At 35.9% G+C, this 19,175-nt stretch overlaps 1 protein-coding gene across 1 annotated transcript; it reads left to right on the top strand.

Moving 5' to 3' along the window:
- The first annotated feature begins 266 nt into the window (after positions 1-266).
- Positions 267-15,812, top strand: LOC122008114 (protein CHROMATIN REMODELING 35-like). The gene is made up of 5 exons (XM_042563721.1): positions 267-701; positions 794-1,496; positions 3,900-4,214; positions 8,442-8,600; positions 13,790-15,812. The coding sequence occupies exons 1-5, from the start codon at positions 694-696 to the stop codon at positions 15,563-15,565; spliced, it is 2,961 nt and encodes a 986-aa protein (XP_042419655.1). The 5' UTR covers positions 267-693; the 3' UTR covers positions 15,566-15,812.
- Positions 15,813-19,175: the final 3,363 nt, after the last annotated feature.

Genomic DNA, 19,175 nt, shown 5'->3' with positions numbered 1-19,175 from the left:
TTTTTAAAAAAGAAAAGTATATTTTACCTTTTACCTTAACCTTTTACAGACATAACAATATGCCGTTAAATCATCATTTTAATAGAAATTGCATAAAATATTAATTTTTAATATAAAATCAGAATATTATATTACAATAAATGAAAACAAAATTTATGGAAAAATTCTTTAAAAATAATAAAAGAATATATATCAACTTTAAAATAGTAAAAAATACATTTAATAATTACTCTTTAAGGAATAATGATGAAATTAAGATTTCCCTAAAAGCTGATGCCGTTTTTGGTTGATCCTTTTTCCTGTGCAACAGCGTCGGCGATCTTGCCCTCGCATGCGGCTTCCATCCTCGCTCACTTCCCGGTGGAGCTCCGTTGCGCCCTTAAACACGAGCTGTAGCGGAGCACCGGTTGCCCCTAACCTCGAAAGGAAGCAGGGCTCGCTCCATCCCTAGCCGCAGCCAGCAAGCACAGCGTCGCCGGCTTCTCACGCAGTCGCCACGAGGCCGTCCCCCAGCGATCCGATTCGTGCCACATCCTCTCCCCGGGCTAGACTCGGCCATCAAGCAAGCGTTCGTTGCCCTTCCTCAAATTGCCCTTCGGCAAGGGAGCAAAGGTGACACCTAGGGTAGAAAGGGTGCCCCGACGAGGAGAATCTTTGGATACCCAACTCTCGTGGACGTGATCCTGCACCTTCATGGACAGGTTCATCCTCCTAAAACCCTTGCATCCTGTCTTCAATGTTTCCCTGGAAATGATTTCTGTTACTGCAATGCACCTTTTTTTTCCCCCTCTAGTATGGATCTTGAGGCTAATAAGAGGAGGAAGATCAACAATGAGGATTGCAACAGTTTCAATTCTAACCCAACTACTCCCAACTATGGAAAGGTTGGGAATTCTAACCATTTTGACTATTCAAAAGATTTCAGTTTTACCAACCTTCTGGAAAGGATGGATGGAGACAAGTATGGGAGCGTAACTAAAGAATTTGAAGCCATGCATGCTCATCGTATCCAAATGATGAATGCACTATCCTCATTGCGTCCAAGTCCTAAGCCCACCATAACTCCTCAGGGCAGCACAAATGTTTACTCAGATAATCATACTGTAATTGATCTGGATGATGACACCATTTCAGATGCAGTTAACCCCTTGGATTCTCTTCCACCTAATGGTCAGCCGAAAGAGAACAAGGCAATTGTAATTTTAGATTCAGATGATGAAGATGCCAGTCCTGCAGTTGGAAATAAACAATCTCTTCGGCCTGCTGATAACATATCGTTGTTAAGTGCATCCTTGGCAAGTGAAATAGAGAAGCATATACTAAAAGCTAGCAAATTAGCACAAGAGGCTAGCTCATATCAATTAGTCCAGTATGACCAAGGATCTCACAGGCCTTATATTACTGCTGCTTTTAAGCCAATCAAACAACCCTCTATTCAATTCGAAAAGGTGGTTCTACAGACAGTTGATGAAAATCAACGGCTGCAAAATGTTGTTGTAAGTATACAATGTATTTGTGAAAAATGTATATATTCAATTTTAACATCTGTGAAAACCATACATATTGATTTTGATCTTTCAGACCACATGCTATATCGTTTCTCTTCCCATAAGTTTTCACTGCATTTGCTAATGATATATCTGTTTAATTTTAACATCTGTGAAAACATGCCTAGCCATTTCTGGACCTTCAGATCCCTTGTTATAATGTTCACTCACTAACAGCATACAATGATTTATTTTCGGGAAGCATCTGATATATTTAATGCCACATCAGCTGATTGTATATGAAGTAGCTAGTAACTTAAGTAAGGTTTGGTCGTTTACTGGATAAATTCTTTGCTGAGAATTCCTCAAGTCTCTCCTTGCAACTTAACTACTTAGTCCTGGTGGTCTCCAAGTCTAAGAGGGACAAAGTGCTTATTGACTCAGACAAGAAAAACACTTTGCTCATTTGAATTACGATAGCTTCCAGATAATTTGGGGGGATTCACTTTTCCATCCATATTCAGGCTTTCTCACTGTTTGCACTTAAACAGATGTGTTTGGTTAGATTTATAATAACTTAAAATCTAGTTTTAATCTTTGAAGGACAAGGAACTGTTATTTGCATATTTAGCTGTATTCTGCCTGCATGTGCTTAGTTCTCATAGAATTTTGTAGAATTTGCGTCTTGATAACCATGAACAAGAGTTGAAATTGTATTGCATTTCTCTTCATATACCTTGTAGCTACCTACAACAGATACTACACATGTTTGTTCATTAGGTTTTGGAAAAGGAGATATCTACTTAGAGTACCCTAATATTGGAGCTCCATAACTAGTGACTGAATGGAGATGTTATACCCAAGAAGTTTGGGAGTAACATATTGGAAGTATGTAAAAATGAGGTATTTAATTCACATGATTTACCTTTGCCACCCATTAGTGATGGGTTGTTTTTTTTGGAAAAAATTGGTAGGTTGAAAGAACACTACACGGATTTGAGATATAACATTCACTAGTAGACATGAATGTAACATCATACATGTAAAACACCTACACATGTATCAGCGTTGGATGCCAAATATATCACTTGTTGAGTAAAAATGTGTTGAGCCAAGATAATCCATCATGAGTGGGCAGAACTTTTATTATACAATGCATCTCTTTGTTTGCAATATTACACCTGATCGATCATCAAACTCTTTGATTGTTTGCTCCTTACTGATTCACTTGTTCTATATAACTTAACAAGGTCTTCAATGATTTTCCATCATGCCAAATAGTATGATCAAGGAAGATAAACTTTTTTTTTTTAAATGAAATGGAATCTAAAGGATCGTATCAGAAAAAACTGTGTATAAGGTGCAGTTGAAGAGGTAAAGAATTTACAGGAAAAAAATTCATAAGCAAAAATCTTTTTAAGAAGGACATCATAATGTTAACCACAACGAATAAATGAAGACTAGAAAAATTAACTAATTCCAGAGAAAAAGCTACAAAAGGATAGCAATATTCAATATACCTGCACCTTAAGATTTGCATTGAAAAATGAGCATTGGCGCACTAATAGCACTTCTCTTGTATTCTTGTTTTGGCAATTGAGAGATTTATAACCCATTTAGAGAGGAAATGATGTGGAAAAGGCACACCTTTATAAAACAGGTGGTTCATGTTTTTTTATGTGAAATCAACAAAGAGATAATGTGGAGTCACTGACCACGTTTATCCATGAAAGCACAAGTACGTAATATATCTCTGACAGATATCCCCAGTTGTTTTCAGTTTGTTTTGAACTGAAACATCCATTGTGCTTTTATCCACTTGTAAATAATCATTATTCCTTTCACAGGGATATTAATGTGTTCTATAACATAATTATATGAAGGAGAGCCTTGACGCAACGGTAAAATTGTTGCCATATGACCAAAAGGTCACGGGTTCGAATCCTGGAAACAGTCTCTTGCAAAAAGCAGGGTAACGCTGCGTACAATGAATCCTTCCCCGGGACCCCGCATGGTGGGAGTTTCGTGCACCGGGCTGCCCTTTATAACATAATTATATGATCCTATATAATCCAATAAGTCATCCTTATTTCATCCTATTGCAGGATGAACTAGAGAGTAGAGAATGTGCCATTAGTAAAAGATAAACCTAGAGTGGTGTCTGATGAAATGGTTGGTAAGGAACCTTCCAGTTACTGAAAACTTGTATCATGACCAAAGAATTGTTCCTTGTATTAGTGTATTTTGAGCTAACGCTGACAGTCTATTTGCATTCAATCTGAATGAATCCTGATCTGAAACTTAAGTTGATGTTATATAAATTGCTGCTTGTGAAGTTAGATTATCCACTTGATATTACTGTTTCAATTCCGAATTTATGATATCTGATTGCATGCTGATGCTTGATTCTAGGATGAAACAAGTGTAAAGATAAACAATGAAAAACAAGATCTAATCAAATCAAAAAAGGGGATTGACAGGAAATGTTCATCCAAAAGAAAGAAAAGAAGTGAGATACAAGATGCTGATGCTTCTAATAGTATAAAGAGTATTGTTCCATATGCTGAACTGAAACAACACAATGATGATTCTGAATATGTTTCTGCCGAGACTCTGCAAGAGAAGATACACAACAGGAGCTTCAATGAAGATGAAAAAGTATTGTCAGAAAGTGATGGCTTGGAAGATCTCTGGAAAGATATGTCATTAGCAATGGAGTTTACGAAGGTTAGCTTTGTTGCATATCTGTGTTTTTTCTTTTGGTAATCTTTTATTTCTTTTCTTTTCCTGATTCATCCTTGTAGAGAATACTTCTTTCAGCAACGAGTTATCTACAGGATTATGATTCGACCAACTGCAATCAGAAAATTTATAGTTCTTCACTTCTATTTATTTGACTTGAAATAATTATAATAGGCTAAAAATAATTGCCAGTTCAGATTCTCTGAGTTTGCCTACCTTTGAATCTAGAGTTGTAGTTCATGTATCCGAAAGTTCTTCCTGCAATGCAAAAGTGCATTTGCATCATGATTCATTATCGTTAATTTTTTAGTTATGAATTGTAAGTTTTGGTTGAAATTTTTTAAAATAATTAAAGAATATTTCTATCTTATCTGACATAATTTTTATATCTTAACATATCTACATGTATACTGCTGCAATACCTTAATTAATAGCATAGCATGATTAATGGTGCCTAACCATTTTTTCATAAATTATAACAAATTAAAAATTGCCCCCGAGGCAATGGTGGAGCAGCAGGGCACCTTCTTAGTTTCCCATCTAAGGATCAAACCTCAACTTCGGTGAATTAATGGATGAATTTTCTTTAATGGATGGTTTACCTAAGAATGTTGGACTAATGGACCGCTAGTTGTGAGCGCTTCTCGATTTAACCTGGCCGGTGGGAAATTTTCGTGAGATCAGGCCGGTCGTCCCCCAAATTAGTCGACGTAAGCTGAATACCTGGTGCCAACTAAATTTAAAAATAAAAAATTACAAATTTGTTGTTCATTCATTTCATCTTTAATGGAAGTAAAATGGGCAACATGACATTTCACGGTCAATTGATTCCAACATTAGGACAAGCATTATTGACATTTGTGACTCCATGCAATTTGATTGCCTAAGTATAAGAGACAAAAAATAAGATGATAATGTTATGTGAAGAGAAAAAGACAAGGACAACAGAAAAGCATAAATAAAAGAATTAACACATGCAAATTACTAACAGGACTATGTAACAAGGTTTGAAATCCATGTTCCCACTCTACGGCTTATGACTCGTTGGTAAGTTACACCAAAAAGCTCACTAGTTTTCTCCTTCTTGTTGTTGTATAGACCATAATCGCTATATAAAATTATCACATACCAAGAGTGGTGGAAGAGGTATTTTCATCAATTTTTTAATGAAATTTTAGGTGGCTAACTTAACTTGGGTAATTTAAGTAGGTCAAATGAGTATAGAAATTTAAATTTTTATCGTAGAATTCAAACTTCAGAAATAGAACAAGCCTTAAATGTAATACACAATGAAAAAGTTGTTGGACCAGATGATATTCCGATAAGGTATGGAAGTGCCTCGAGAAATAAGGTATTGAATGACTTACAAAATTATTTAACATGATATTGAAAACGAAAAAATGCTTTATTGATGAAGGGTAAGTACTTTAGTTCCCTTATATAAGAAAAGGGAGACGTACAAATTTGTGTAAACTAAGAGTATTAAACTAATGAGTCATACCATGAAACTTTGGAAAAGAATAATAGAAAAAAGATTAAGGAGACAATAGTGATCGAAAATTAATTTGGGTTCATGCCTGAAAGGTCTACGATAGATGTTATACATCTTCTTAACAACTAATTGAAAAATATCGAGAGCAAAAATAAGATCTACACATGGTACTCATACTTAGAAAAAACTTATGATAAAGTCTCAAGAGAAATTATATTGAGAATTATTGAAAAAAGAAGTGTTAGCGTAACATATATTAAACTAATTAATGATATGTATGAGGATGTAACAAAGATTCCAAGCGGACTAACTGAAGCATTTCTAATAAAGATAGAGTTACATCAAGGATCAACTCTAAGTCTCTATCTTTTTACACTAATTATGGATGAACTCACTGTACAATATTCAAGACACACGCATGTTGTTTGCTGATGATATTATTTTGGTAGATAAAACATGTGAAGGAGTAAGTGCTAAACTAGAATCTTGGCGGAAAACACTAGAAGAGAAAGGTTTTAGGTTTAGTAGAATAAAGACAGAATATATGTAATTTAAATTTATCAATATTACATGTAATGAGACAATTATTAAGATAGGAAATGACAAATTGTCTGGAGCTTTAAATATTTAGGATTATTTTTGCAAAACGATAAAGGGATTGAGAGAGAAGTCTTGCATAAAATATAAGCAGGATAATTGAAAGAAAGGAACGCGTCTGGTGTTTTATGTGATCGTAAAGTACCTCTAAAACTTGAAGAAAAGTTCTACAAAATTGCAGTTAGTCTTGCTATGCTATATGTAGCTGAATGTTGGGCGATGACTAAAGTACATGAGTAGAAGATGAGAGTTGCAGAGATAAGGATGTTAAGATGGATATGTGGATATACGAGGATAAACAAAATAAAAAATGAGAGCATTAGAAAGAAAGTCGGAGTTGCATCTATTAAGGAAAAACTTCGAGAGACACGTTTGAGATGGTACGGGCATGAACTTAGACAAATAAATGCTCCAGTTAGGATACGTGAAACTATGATAAACATACACATCAAACGAGGAAGAGGAAGATCCAAAAAGACTTGGTTAACAATAATAAAATAAGATAAAATTTATTCAAGTATAGATGATGATATAATAAGGGATAGAGTCTAATGGCGTAAAAGAATCCATATAGCCGACTCTACCTAATGAGATAAGCTTTGATTGTTATTGTTGGATACTTTCAAATCTTTTGGAGGTGGTGGGAAAACCGCTTATAATAATCTTCTCTTTAAAAAATTTACAATGAGTGAAAGTAAGAAGAGAAGTTAATGAGTACAAGAGAAAGACTCAAAATATTATACAAGATATATTTTTGCCAGCCTTCATACACATTCTCTTGGTCCTTTTATAACCTTCAATCTATCCTCGGGGCTATGGTACTGCGGTAGGACATCCAGGTTGTCACCCAGGCACTCACAGTTCGATCCCCAGCTATGCCGTATTTGCAGGAATTTTTCCTCCAAATGGGGCGCGCAACCAAAGGATGCTGGGCTTCTAGGCTGCCCGCCGTGCGCGCTTCCCGATTTACCCTGGTGGCCAATGGAAAACTTCCGTGGGCCAGGCCAGTCATCCCTAGGACTAGTCAATGAGACTAATTGGGTTTATCATTTTATAACCTTTAATCTTCTACAACTTCACTCATTATTCTAGTGTTTTATCGTTGATAGCCGACTCTATTCACCATCAGTCGACTTGATTGGTTGCTGGCTTGCTTCTGCTAGCAATCTGCCAATGACTACCGCGGTTGACTTAGTCAACTGAATTAGACCATTAGTTGACTGGTCTACTATAGACAGTACCTCATCCGATTGTTGCAGCTCCAATGTGCTAGTTCAATGGCTACTTTTGGCTTTCTTGTTGTGTCATAAGTCGATTGAACTAAATTAGTTGACTAGGTTCTCAACAGAAACATAAAGTTGCTAGCCACCAAGATTGAGCCGACTTCTTTGTCGACTTAGCTCACCATTTGATTTAAATCCACCATTAAGTAGTTGGAGCCCCATTAGTCAACTCCACATTCAACTAGTCTCCAAACAGAATATTCTGTTCACAAGCAATCAAGCCTGAGTTGACTAGGCTTACCAATTGACTGGGAGCATCCGCCAGTTGACCAGAGCCCCAACTACTTGCAGATAGGTGGTTCATGTATTTGTCTCTAACTAGACTGGCTATCATCCTTACTGCCATAATGCTGTATGGATTTTAGAAAAATGGGACTTGTGAATGCGCATTTACAGATAGTACATACTACTTTTAGAAACTGGACTGGTATATATCATTCTTACTACCATATGGGCTGTATAGATTTTAAAACATGGGTTTAGTTTCAACTTATAGGTCCTGATTTTTATTTGACATGTTATTTTCCACCTTTTTCTCAGATTCTTGGTTTTGGATTTAACTGTTAAGGATTTAGCTTATGCAATTTGCACTCGGTGGGATGATTCATATGATCTGCTGTTTCCATCACTGCTTTAAATGTGGTTGCTTTGACTCGAAATTTATTCTATATGTAAAGGTGTTCGATGAAAACATCAAATACTGTGTTGAGATAAGTGAAAATATCAAATGTTAAACTAATCCAAGGATCATGGCTTGTAGTTTTCATATAGTTCTAGTAAATGTAGATCATGTTTAACATTTCTATTTTTATAATTCATTCGTTAGCCTCTTTCTGGTAGGATGATGCTTCTGACGATCAAGTTGTGCTAGAAGAAGTAGAAGAAGAAGAAGAATGTGGTCATTCCTACTTGCTCCAAGATGACTTTGGCCTTGTTTGCCGTATTTGTGGAGTAATACAGAAAAGCATAGATACTATATTTGACTACCAATGGACAAAGGTATTACGAACATGCAGCTAAACCCTTTACGGTTATATCTTGCTTAGTTTTTTTTTGGTTATTTGGAAGACATGTATGCCAACAAAATTAGAGCTAATGCAATCTGAACTACTAACGTTAGCTTACCCGGATCCTCAATTCTTATTTGTTTATGCTATTTCTAAAACATTCTTCTCCAATATTTTTGAAGCATGCTGTCCTGGTAGATGCACATGTTACAATTTTCAATGTAGATGTTACCTATATTCCATATTTCAAATATTATTGCCGGAGGCCCAGTGTATTTTGAAAATTTATCTTTTGTGGTGACATGTGTTAGGTTGTTGGTCTTAAATTCTTGAAAGCAAGCGAGTGGGAGTTACAATTCCAATTATTAAAAAATATGATATAACAATAAAAATATATTTACATTCTATCATATGCTATTGCAGGTTTGTGAGGTATATAATATACATACAAAAATTTATTTATGCAAGTATATACAATACTTGTTAATTAGACAATTGATGGAACAATCTCAAGTTTTTATTTTTTCCCTTCTATTTTGTTAGCTTAGAGTGTCATGCCCCTAGTTTCATACCTCTACTCCTAACTGGTTAGGTACATGTGAAAGGAGGGGTCTATTAACACTTTCAATAGACTCTCCTCTCAACTGGCACATAATCCTTAAATATAAAGAGAGAGAGCTCGCCCACTCAACAAGACAGCACATGATCATAGTGAAAAAAATTTACACATATACATTTACAATGTAACACACCCACACAATGCAATGAAAATATTTACAAAATCAGCAATCTCGATTAAGAAAAAGAATGTCTATTTGATATCTTAGAACCCAAGGAAATTATAAGGTTGATCGAAAAGAGTTTTTTGTTTTTTAAAACATGTATAGAGAAACATCCAACATTAACCACACAAGTAATAAGACATAATTTCAACTGGGTTGTTAAAACAGCAATTCATATGTTTGCAAACTATATATATATATATATATATATAGAGAGAGAGAGAGAGAGAGAGAGAGAGAGAGTTTTGTTACTAAGCACACTCATCTATGGGCAACTCGTGAGCACTTAGTGTTATTTTTTTTAATTTTCATTTTCTTTAGCCTAAACACTATACCCTAAACCTAAACCCTAATTTTTTTTAGTTTTTTTTTTTTTTTAAGTTTAACACTAGGTGCTCATGAGTTGCTTGTATAGGAATCAAATGTTGTGAACAAGCTTGGCGTTTGGCTTGGTAAGAACTTGTTTATGTTCGTTCAATATACACATCAATTAAATAAACAAATTTGAACAACTCGTTTAACTAAACGAACAAGTTTGAACATGTGTTCAGCTTGTTAACGTTCGTAAACAATATTCGTGAATAACGTTAGTGAATAATATTCGTGAATCATGTTCATCAATAAAACTTTTATCAACTTAATAAAACAAATTTATATTACCATGCTCAATAATTAATCAAACAAGCTTAAAATTCAAAAGTTTAAACAATCAAACAAGCTTGAATTGAGAGTTCAATAACGTCTAAACGAACTAATCTTAAGTTAAGCTCAAACCAAGCTCAAGTTCATAAAAAGGAAACCAAGTCAAACTTGAACAATCATTTGAACGGCTTGGTTCATTTTAAGCTTGGCTAAACTTGACTTGGCTCGATTACCTTATCAAACAAATTTGAACACCACAAAGCTGGACTTAGCTTGGCTTGCCATAGATGGGCGTGCAGGGTAACATTATATATATATAACCAAGGCCTTGGGTTCCTGTTGCACTGAGTCATCTATGAGGAGCCTCGACTTAAGTATTTAGGATAATAAAGTGACCAGGAACAATTTAATATCGCCAGTGACTACCATAATGAGAGATAAGTAACATGCAACACCTAAGCATGATCAATATCTCCAGCAACATATTATGCAATATATAACAATAAATAAAATAATTGATCAATAAGCACGAACAACTAATATCACACATCGAGTGTAACAAAAGTAAAATATACCATACCATTATGCCCTTGTACCAATCACTTTTCTCAAAAACAACATGTAACACAAGTAAAGAACATAGATATATTATGCCATGCATAAGTAAAGTATACGCCTTCAACCCTTATCTGATATGAGATTCTATACTTTGTGCCCTCGTCAGAATTAGGGCAAGATTCTACGCATAATGGTCGCATCATGTAGCAAGCATGACATCCTTCACATTATACCCTTGACACTATCCTATATGAAAGATCTTGCACATGATGCCCTTATTGTAGCTTTACGTGAGGGATCGTGCACATTTGTGGCCTCAACGTTGTTCTAAGTATGAGATAATACACAGTGCACTTGACACTGACCCCTCTATGAAACTTGCACATCATGCATCTCAAACTAGAGACTAAATTCCTTTTTTGGACCCTACAACTGAGGAGCCACTGCTCTTCCTTCCTAGTATTCTGTATTGACCGCATTCCCCTTCGAGCGCTCCATATTTGTCAGAGTTACAAATTAGGACAACCCACTTCCCAAAAGTGCCCCAACAACAATATTATTGGCTCTTTGATTTTTCACCTCCTAATGGATATCTTGAAACTATAGGTAACTCATCTTTAAATTATGATGTTGTCATGACAAGAATGCTTTGGAATTGGTCTACAATCTAATTTAGTGTCCCTACACAAAAGAGCTTGTATTAAGGTTTGTTTAATGAAAGACTTTAGGCTAAAGATACTTACTGCAAGTAGCAAATTTTTTCCTTGATGTTAGAGATTTCTAAAATGTCACCCCAAGTTGCTACATAGCCTCAAAGTCCAAGGATCAAACCCATTTTCTCGAATATGACTTAGGGAACATTTATGGGTTCCCCTTAAACACTAAAAAAATCTCTAGTTAGAAAAAATGGGCAGAACACTCACCATAATGTTGACGAGAGATGCTCAGCTGCTGCTCTCACTCGGTCCAATGTCTAAAGACACCATCAGTCCTAGAGAGGAAGGAGGAGAGAGTTACTGACCTGAGGTAAGAGGAAGGCTCGAAGAGGGAAAATTTAGGGTTTCTATGGGGATTTAGAAGAAAAATGGAGAGGAAGAAGAAGGGCTATTCCGGTCTTGGCTGGAAGAGAAGAAGAAGGCCTGCCTGTGCTGACCTGTTACTGGGAAAAAAACACAAGGAGAAGAAGAGGGAGGAGTGGCTACAGGTTTTCTGGTGCTAGGATAGTGCTGGAATGATTTTGGAAGAAGAGGAGATGTGGTGTTGCTGTTGTTAGCTGGAAAAATGAGGAACAAGAAAGGGGTAGTATTTGCTGGTGTTGGAAAACAAAAAGAATGGAAGGAGGAGGGAGGAGCCGCTGTAAGAGAATATCCTGGTTGATGTGTGCTGCGTGGGAAGAAGCCGTGTTGGAGAGGAGGGATTTGATGTGTGCTGCGGGGAAGAAGCTGTGTTGGAGAGGAAAAGAACAAGAGAGGAGAGGAAAGAGAGAAATCATATCCAACTCAAAAAATTTCTAATTCGTTTTAAAGTGATTAAGCTAGATTATCCCTACCCATAAATTGACCTAATCAAACCCGAAATGACCTTCGGTTTGAACCCACGCAATCTAATCTACGTGTCTACCGATGGGCTCAATTCAAACCCAATTTGGCTTCGACTTGATGCTCTTTTTTTTTTACCGTTTGGTTTGATTTTTTGCCAGTTAAAAATTTTGGAAAAATATACATATTTTTTAATATGCAAAAAAAAAAAAAAACTCAATATTTAACATACTTTTTGTTGACTGTCTTGAATCCTAGCTAATGTGCATGAGAGGGGATGTGAATCTTTGTTACTCCCTTAAATCAGTTAAGCCTCCTTACCTTAGATTTGTCACGAGATTGAGTGCTCATGATCTACTAGATAGAAGATTCAACACCTTGTTCATCTCTTTCTCGCTTAGTGACAATAGAGAGAGAGAATAATACCTCTCTTGATCAATAATGGTGTCAAAACATCCTTCCTATATACAAACTTGATTAAATGTGATTGAGCTTCCAACTAATCATTATTTCATGAAATTTTTATATATTGTTATAATTTATGAATTCTAGACTAATAAATATGATCTATATATAAATTTATATCAGTAATCTAATATTGTTTTATAAGTTTAAGGTATGTTAATATCAAAAAATATTACTAATTTGATACTATTAACTTGATGATAGTGATAATGGCAACAGAAATGATAACTGTAACACTAATAATAATGATAATAATAATAGTAATAATAGTAATAATAGAGATGATGATATAAATATTATGACAAATATAATTTTATTAATACTATTTAATTTTATATATATATTGATTTACTAATTCTAATATTTAGTTGAACATCAAATATATCTTTATTATGTTTGACAATTGAATGGCAAAGACGTGAGAAGCTTGCTTTGACATATATATATTTTTCTATTATATTATAGGTGTCCTATTTCCCTTCCCCAAAAAAATTTGTAACAATTTTGATTTCATCTATCCTACTTTTTTCATACAAGCAATACCTAGATTTTTGGATCCATCTGTTCCTAATACCATTACTAACTTTGACAACTATGGTCGATGCAACTACCATCATGAATGACAACTTTACAGCTTGTCTCCCTATTTTGCAAATGCATGGTAAATTTGTTGCATATCTTTACTAATCTTCTGGTGTAGAGATGACAATATGCATTACACAACATCCAACTCCATTTATTTTTGCTATTAGGGTTGCCAATGTTACCTTATTGGCAAAGTGGCAGTAAAAAAAAAAATCTTGGTGTTTATGAGTTGACATTTGGGTCTAGATTTCTCCTTTGTAGTGCACTTTGTGGAAATATGAGACTAGTGTATACTTGGTCTTTAACTTGCATCTTCTTAATATGGACCTACAATAAAAATCACACTGTGCACTTACTTTTCTTACTAAATACAGCATCCAGAACAACAATGTATTTTTTTTAGTAAATAGAACCATAAGCATCTGTCTAACTGAAATCTTACTTAATTCATCCATCATTTTTTGCTAGCATCAACATTAATCCCAAATCCCTGCTCAAATTAAGGAATCTGTGCTCTGTATTTAATACTGAAGCATCTGGCCTATTTCATATGTATGCCAACAAAGCATTTACCTGCTTTATTTGCCTAATGAAATGATTTGTTCTCATAGGGTTCACATTCAATTCGGACATACTTGTCTGGACAAAAGAACTCCAAGGGTCTAGATGAAGAAATTCAGTTCTCTGGAATCAAAGTGTCAGAAGATGAGTTCATTGATGCTGAAGTATCTATCCATCCCAGGCATCTGAAGCAAATGAAGCCACATCAACTGGAAGGCTTCAATTTCTTGGTTAAGAACTTGATTACAGATAAACCAGGAGGATGTATTCTAGCTCATGCACCTGGTTCTGGGAAAACCTTTATGCTTATAAGCTTCATCCAGAGTTTTTTAGCCAAGTACCCTTCCAAAAAGCCCATGGTTGTTTTGCCCAAAGGAATTTTGCCCATTTGGAAAAAGGAGCTACAACTGTGGCAGGTTGAAGATTTGCCTGTCATTGATTTATACTCCAGTAAGGCTGAGAATAGGTCGCAGCAGTTGGGAGTTCTAAAAGTTTGGCAAGAGACAAATAAAAGTATTCTCTTTTTAGGCTATAAACAGTTCACTAACATTGTTTCTGATAAAGAAAACAGCAAAGCATCTGCTGCATGTCGGGAAATACTTCTGAAAGTCCCTGGCCTTCTGATATTAGATGAAGGCCACACTCCAAGAAATGAAGAGACTTACATGCTAGATTCACTTGCGAAGGTGCAGACCCCCCGAAAAGTAGTACTTTCAGGAACCTTATTCCAGAATCATGTCAGGGAGGTCTTCAACATTTTGAATCTGGTGCGCCCTAAATTTCTGAAAATGGAGCATTCTCGAGCCATTGTCAAGCGGGTTCTAAGCAGAGTGCACATATCAAGTGGCAGGAAGCTCTCTAAAATGGATAATGCTTTCTGTGAACTGGTTGAGGAGACACTGCAGAATGATGACAATTTTAAAAGAAAAGTGACTGTGATTCAAGACCTTCGTGAGTTAACCAAGCATGTCCTTCACTATTACAAGGGTGATTTTTTGGAGGAGCTGCCTGGTCTTGTTGATTTCACTGTTATGTTGAACCTCAATGCCAAGCAAAAACAGATGATTGAAAGGCTCCCAAAGTCTGACAAGTTCAGAAGAACCTCCTTGGCCAGTGCTATCTATATGCATCCTCAACTGTATGAAGCAGCAGAAAAGGATCCTGGAGACAGAGCTGCCTCATTAAATGATTACAGTGCTAAGTTTGATAGCTTGCTAGATTCAATAAGTTTTCGAGATGGCATCAAAACTAAGTTTTTTCTGAATATCCTGTCTCTTGCTGAGTCTGTGGGAGAGAAGCTACTTTGCTTTAGTCACTACCTTCTGCCTTTAAAATTTTTGGAAAGGCTGATAGTTAAGACCAAGGGTTGGCATACTGGAAAAGAAATTTTCATGATTAGCGGTGACTCATCATCTGAGGAACGAGAGAGGTCGATGGAACAATTTAACAATTCTGTTGATGCCAAGGTTTTCTTTGGTTCAATCAAGGCTTGTGGAGAGGGCATATCACTTGTAGGTGCATCAAGGATTGTGATTTTGGATGTGCACTTAAATCCGTCAGTAACTCGTCAAGCTATTGGTCGTGCATTTCGGCCAGGCCAACTGAAGAAAGTATACACATACAGATTGGTCGGCGCTGATTCTCCAGAGGAGGAAGATCATCGTACCTCCTTTAGAAAGGAGTTAATTTCAAAAATGTGGTTCGAGTGGTCTGAGTACCGTGGCCTGGACTTTGAGTTGGATGAGGTCGATCCTACCAGTTGTGATGATGAGTTTCTTGAATGCCGTCTTGTAGGAGAAGATATCAAAACAGTGTACAGAAGGTAAGTTCCCATACCTCACCGTGCGAGAAGACAATGTATTCGTACCAAACATGAGCAGTGTCTTTTCTTGCTTATCTCGCTATCGATATGGGTGTATATATCAGTTACCAGTTGCATGATCCATGTTTTTTTTGCTGGCACTGAAATATCAACAACTGATTTCGTTCTCTTTCAGCTTTAGGTATCACTAGGCCCTTTAAATGCAACAATAGACTTTCCATAAATTTCATCTAGGCCCTTTTGTTAGTATATATCGAATTGGTAGATCTGTTCTCATTTATGTGTTTGAATGCGTGGCATGCCATCAGTAAACATGTCAGGTAAGCTTGAGCTGCTTTGGTGTTCAGTATTTATTCTAGATGCATTTATTTATTTGTATCTTCAAATTATTTTAACAAGTTTGTTTGGTTGATTTAGAAACTTTAACTATGAATTCGGTTTAAATTCTTTTCTCTAATTAAGATTTAGCAGTCAGCTGCAAGATCTGGAATATATAATTTGTTAATTGCTGCTTTTCCTGATCTGCAAACTGAATCAAAAACAACACGGAAGAGAGAAGTCCATTATGTTATTTATGTTTGATTATATATATTTAATGTTTTCATTGTTTTTTTAATAAAAGATATATCTTTCGATGCAAATGATATGGTTTTTGATTCATATGTATCAAAAGGAAGAATTACAATTATCTTGTGAGTGAACTGTATGTGAAGAATGATTTGCAATTAGGAAGCCTTGTAAACTCGAATAGTTTTCATTAGGGATGAGCAATCAATCCGTCAAACCGATCAATCCGTTTATACCAACTTAAATTGAACTGAAAAAAAAATTCTGTCGGATATGTCCAGATGTAGGGTTCTGATATTTCATTATTTGATTTAGTAGGATCGGATAATTTTTTATCCTAATTATTTAACCAACACGATACGTAATTACCTTTACTTGTAGCAACAACTGTTAATAAACTGTTACACATTGTAGTAGTTATTGCCGATTAGTTGCTACAACCTGTAATGAACAATGTCTATTATCATTTTAAAATATTTTATTTTTTGTTGTATTTATATTGATATTCGATATTTCATTGGATATAAAATCGGATATCTAAATAATTGATAATCCGTCGGATATCTGATACATAAGAACCGCTGGATATAGGATCAGATGTAGGTCCTGATATTGTATTATCTGATCTATAGACATTGTTCATTACAGGTTGTAGCAACTAATCGACAATAACTGCTACAATGTGTAACAGTTTAAAATATTGATATTCGATATTTCATTGGATATAAGATCGGATATCTAAATAATTGATAATCCGTCGGATATCTGATACATAAGAACCGCTGGATATAGGATCAAATATAGGTCCTGATATTGTATTATCTGATCTAGTAAGGTTGGATAGTTTTTTACCTCAATAATCGAACCAATCCGATCCGCGATCACCCCTAGTTTTAATAAACGTTAATAGATAAATCAATAAGTTACCCAAATACATAGGTGGTTTTGTATTTTTTTTTCTATTTCAGTATTTATTTTTGGAATTGTCCAAACAACGTGTGACATTGAATTTATTTTTCATTTTATCCCCTCCTTTTTTTACTATTCATCTAAAAATTAGCACCACAATATCGTGTTGTCCTCGTCTCTTCTCTCGATCTCCTCCTTCTTTGCCTCCTCTTTATGCTCCTTAGTGTCACGATTGCTTGAGTTCACGACTGGAAGATCTTGATTGCGTCGTCGTTGGTGAGAATGATTGAAAACACTCGCAAGAGCACAACTCTGGTGATGGAGCCATTGTGCTCGACTACTTCGCGTTAGATTCACGTGAGGAGCATCGTAAAGGAGTTTGGCCACGATGAGGAGACAATTGAGGTGGTAGCGATGGACGATTCGAAAACCCCTAGTTGGGTCACTCGGACATGGAGGGGAAGGGCATCAGAGGCAAGTGATTTAGATGGCTGTGGATTTGATGAGCCGAAGGAGGTGAAATAATCTTGTCTTGGTAGCTAAAAGGACCAGTTTGGGGTGGTGCTAAAGTGCCAGAAATTGTCGAGAGGATACATGAAAATGAGGAGAGTGAAGAAGTAGTGGGTACCATGAAAATGAGAATTGAGAAGCTCGAGGAAGAAGGATGTGAAGAACATGTAGGGATTGAGGACATTGACTTGCAAAATGATTTAGTTTAAGGATGAGAGAATAAAGTGATGGCTTGGTGGAGGCTCCAGTTTGAGCTTCTAAAGTTCTATGATTTGCAACTTATTATCTATCAATTATTTTTTTCGTCTGAAGTTATTCCATTGTTATTATGCTTCTATCAGAGTTCATTGTTAAATAAATGTTATGTAGAATGTCAATGACTCTCTTTTAATACTTATTCCTCTCCGTAGAAGCCACTCCAATGTCAGTTGAAGACCCAGGTAGTTTGTCTCAACAAAGCCTTCTCGGTCATGAGGTGTCTTTTGATTCTAAAATCTCAACTGCCTGTTGTGGATTCACCACACGGTCAGTTCTAACTCTTTAGTGAGACGTTTTGTGGCTTCGCCCAAGGAGAGTTGGTTCCAACAAGACATGAGATGATTTTTCTATTAGTTGTGGAGCTCATCTAGACACCCTGAGTAGTTACTTTTTCAAGGAAACTCTGAGTCCCTAATTGCTCCTGGAAACTCATTTTCTTTGTCACTAGGTTTCATGTCTGTGCAATGGTCATCTTCCTTATATTGTTTAGTCTTATTGTTGATGTTAGTCTGTGTTTGAGATCAATAATATATGTTCTATGCCTTTTTATCTGTTTATCGAAAGAAGATTGATTAGATTATCTTTCAGCAGTTTATTTGTTTATCTTAAAGAGCTAACAGAGAATGATGAAGATTATTGATTGAAAATTTAAATCACAGATTAGATTATCTTTAGATATTATATACAGTTTTAATGTAACATATCAAAAATAATAAACATAAACAAAGCTATAAAGATAAACCAGTAACACTTGTGTTGCTGGTTTTTGAAAATTAGTAATAAGAAAAATTAGCAACACCGTGTTGTTGATTTCTAAAAATAAGCAACAACATGGTGTTGCTGATTTTCAAAAATTATCCCCGTGTTGTTAATTTTCAAAATCTAGCAATGTCGTATTGTTGATTTTTGAAAATCATCATTAAAATTCAAGGAAGTGTCATGGATGGAATTGAGATATGATGCGTTCAATGGCTTCAAAAGCATGTTTTGTGCATTGAGGAACACCGACTCCCTCCTCCTAATCCTGTTATGGGGCTCGGTGCACTGTGGGCCCCATTTGGTGGCAGTTGTTGTCGGCAAGGCCTACTCTCTGTTCTTCATATTGGAAACGACACTCTGCATTGTGAGGTTGCTGTAGAGGATGGTAGCAGAAAAGGGACAAGTCATGCCAAGGATTTGGATGAGGAAATTTTGGTGGGTGAGGTCGAGGACTGAGGAGCTAAGGAAAGAGTTGGAGAGCGTCGGGGCATGGAGGTGCGACGCGGAGGCGGATTCTAATGACGGGAGTGTGAAGGAGATGGTGGAGGAGTTGAAGGGGGTGGTTTGAGATGCTGAGGAGTTGAAGTGAGAGCCTTGTGGGGGAATTGGAT

Source organism: Zingiber officinale, chromosome 8A (genome assembly GCF_018446385.1).
Source record: "Zingiber officinale cultivar Zhangliang chromosome 8A, Zo_v1.1, whole genome shotgun sequence".
Classification (NCBI taxonomy): domain Eukaryota; kingdom Viridiplantae; phylum Streptophyta; class Magnoliopsida; order Zingiberales; family Zingiberaceae; genus Zingiber; species Zingiber officinale.
Note: the sequence above shows the minus strand (reverse complement) of the source record. Positions and strands in the feature narration are given on the sequence as shown.

Excerpts from the sequence above, each read along its gene's own strand:
- LOC122008114 (XM_042563721.1), top strand. Across the intron at positions 1,497-3,899 it reads AACGGCTGCAAAATGTTGTT|GATGAAACAAGTGTAAAGAT; the intron begins GTAAGTATACAA and ends GCTTGATTCTAG. Across the intron at positions 4,215-8,441 it reads TAGCAATGGAGTTTACGAAG|GATGATGCTTCTGACGATCA; the intron begins GTTAGCTTTGTT and ends TCTTTCTGGTAG.